Below are 2,926 nucleotides of genomic sequence, written 5' to 3'. Positions count from 1 at the left end.
TTAATTGTCGGCTTGATCCATGAACTCTCTCAGAGTCATGGAGATCCTTTTAGCCAGTTCTGCCCTGAACGTGGACCGGGGCCAAACTCCTCCAAGGAGTGCTGGCAAATTGATATTTTCTTCTTGATCCTCTGCGGTCATGCGCTCCGTATTAAATCTGGCCAAGTAGGTTTTCAAGTTCTCTTGTTCCCTCTGCTTGGTGGTAAGGAGGAAAGCGGTAGGGCACCTTCTTCTCCTACTGACCCTAAAATGGGTGAGGAATAAGTGAGCCAACTCCTTGAAATTTTCAATGGAGCCAGGTGCTAAGGAGCCAAACCATGTCCTTGATAGTCCCCTCAAAGTCAACGGGAAGGTTCTGCAGACTACCTCCCCTGGGAACCCATGCAACGTCATGTGAGCATTAAAAGTTTTGAAGTACTCAATTGGGTCTCATGTCCCATCATACGCCTCCATGGGTGGAACGCAAAATTTTGGTGGTAACAGAACTGCCATTACCTTTGCGATGTAGGGCAAACCCGTACTGACGAGTAGTTGGTCCACTATAGATTAGTTGCCCATCTTTCTGATAGTTTCTTCTTACTTTCCCTTGAGGTTGCGCAACTCATCTTGCATGCGCTTCCTCTCTTCTTGGTCATTATCTTCTTCCTCTTCCCTCCGGGACTCTTGGTACTGGGATCTCCCTAGTGCGTTGACTCTTGGAGGTTATCTTTGAGAGCCTGGTTCTCTTCGCAGAGAGCATCCATCTCGTTGGTGAGCCTCTCAACGAGTTGTTCCATGGTTGCCAACCTGGTCTTCATGTTGCCTGAGGTTTCTTCTTCTTGGTCTCGTACCAAATGAGAACGGGTTTTTACAGGCATACAAAGAACACGTTTTCTTTTGGAATTTTTTGAATCTCACAGACGGTGCCAACTGTTAACGACATGTTTTGTATACCTTTGGGCTGGGCTCCCAGCAGTCTGAGTCTTCCACTTACGGGGCCTATAACAACAAAAAAGGGATTAGGAAGTATGGTCCGGATATCCTCCAATGCCTAAGTTAGTAATGGCTTACTAAGGAGTAAGAGAAGAGAGTGAATGCAGAGTTTTAGTGGGAAAATTTGATTAGAGAGAAAGCCGATCCCTTTACCTGAAGGTCGAGGGACCTTATATATCAAACCTGGAGGGTCAGATGGCCATACCCTACAGTCTGGGGGGAAGGGAAGTCCTCTCAGAGCTCCCTTCACCATACCATCTTTAATGCAGCGTTGCCATCTAGGATCAGTCATTAATGCATCGTGATTGTATGGTGAACTCATTTAATGCAGCGTGATCTCCAGGTGCTGCTTTGAGTACAATCCCTTCCTCTTGGCGTGCTTCCTTCTCCATCCTCCAGCCTGGCTTCCCGCATTTCCATGTAACGTGCCATCTTGGCCTAGATAGGTATACCCGATTCACATGGATCACGGGTTATTTCTGAGCTGTTGGGAGGCTTTTGTAGGTTTGGGCCGAGTCATTTTGGGCTTTCTAGAATATGGGAAAGCTAACTGATGTTGGGCTTGGGCTGGCCCCCATGGACCTCAGACCCTTGACAAAAATACCCCTCATACTGTTAGTATCTCAAATTCATGTTATGACATCATTATTTAATCCTTGAAAATTTTTTTGAGCCAAGAAAAACTGGATTTGAGCTTGATAGCATCTCAAACCCTAACTTAACCCTCTTTAAACAAAAAAATGAGGCCCATTCGGTTAAGGCCCATTAGGCCCATGAATTTGAACCACCTTCGTAAAGTTTGTTGAGGAAGTTTCCTCCCACCCATGGCAGGCCAGACTCTTTCCAAGGAAGCCCTCAAATGGTACTTGATGGGAAAACAAAGTCCACCTCATCACCACCTCACTACATGGCAGATAAAGGCAGCCAAATACCATGGGTGGTTTGGCCGTTGTTTTGGTCAAAACCACCGTCACTTAAGTGTCACGCAAGCCCTCACTTCACCCTTCAGTTTTTGTATGAGGCGTGCTGTAATGCTCTTCCTTGTGGTGGGTCCTTTCAAAAATGATTTTGATAAAAATTGACGGGAATTACGATTCCTACTTACTTATACTTGAAAACTTATGCTTCATTTTCTTTTAAGTAAAGCGTGTCTCGTAGAGAAAAGTTTTGTTTTCCTTTTTGAGAAAAAATTTCGTTTTCTTCTTCTTTTAATTAGGAAAAACTCTAGAAGAGTATGGACGCAATACTTACCTGGACTTTATGCCATACTCAATCCATGCAGTCCATTCATGTGCGTGTTAGATGGCAACCTACATGCATACACATAACCTTACATCTATCTAATGCATAAGGAACTATTCTAAAAATATAACTATGCTTCACTTGGAACACTCTCCATCCATCTCTGGGCTCTTTCGTGCCATTTACTATGTTAAAACATTCGGAGTCTTATTCCTTAAAGTGAATCCTCGTGATTCACCTTAGGGTTAAGACACTAAGACCTCCGTCTCATTCTTCTATTTCCACATTCCGATGCATGATTTCGATCGACAGAGTCATGCGTCCCAACCTTAGACTACTTACCCATTACTACCTTCATGTATCCTAGCCCATACTAAATCCCCATTCCCAACTAGTTAGGCTACATCAATTCAAGCCAACTCTGGGGCTAAAACACCACATAACCATGCTCAAGACAGATTACCCATTACATATGGTAAACCTGTCTGGTACACGTGTCTTGCCAGAGACACCTGTATCTTATCCCGTTTTATCACTTAAGAACAACTTATAATTCCAATGAATGCCCGCTTGTATAAATAAGCTCCATACTCAAATACCAACTTGCTCAGACCTAGTCAATTCTTCCTACTTTCTGGCCCTGTATAAGTTCATTCCAACACTTGATAAGAGAGGACTGCATCCACAAATGTATCTCTGTCACATCACACAG

At 44.0% G+C, this 2,926-nt stretch overlaps 1 protein-coding gene across 1 annotated transcript; it reads right to left on the bottom strand.

Annotated features, from left to right (window-relative positions):
* Window positions 1-393, bottom strand: LOC122282333. The gene has a single exon (XM_043094294.1). The coding sequence runs from the start codon at window positions 391-393 to the stop codon at window positions 1-3; it is 393 nt and encodes a 130-aa protein (XP_042950228.1).
* Between the last annotated feature and the right edge of the window lie 2,533 nt (window positions 394-2,926).

Source organism: Carya illinoinensis, chromosome 11 (assembly GCF_018687715.1).
Source record: "Carya illinoinensis cultivar Pawnee chromosome 11, C.illinoinensisPawnee_v1, whole genome shotgun sequence".
Classification (NCBI taxonomy): domain Eukaryota; kingdom Viridiplantae; phylum Streptophyta; class Magnoliopsida; order Fagales; family Juglandaceae; genus Carya; species Carya illinoinensis.
Note: the sequence above shows the minus strand (reverse complement) of the source record. Positions and strands in the feature narration are given on the sequence as shown.

Coding starts and splice junctions, on each gene's coding strand:
- LOC122282333 (XM_043094294.1), bottom strand. CDS start 393: ATGACGTTGCATGGGTTCCCAGGGGAGGTAGTCTGCAGAACCTTCCCG.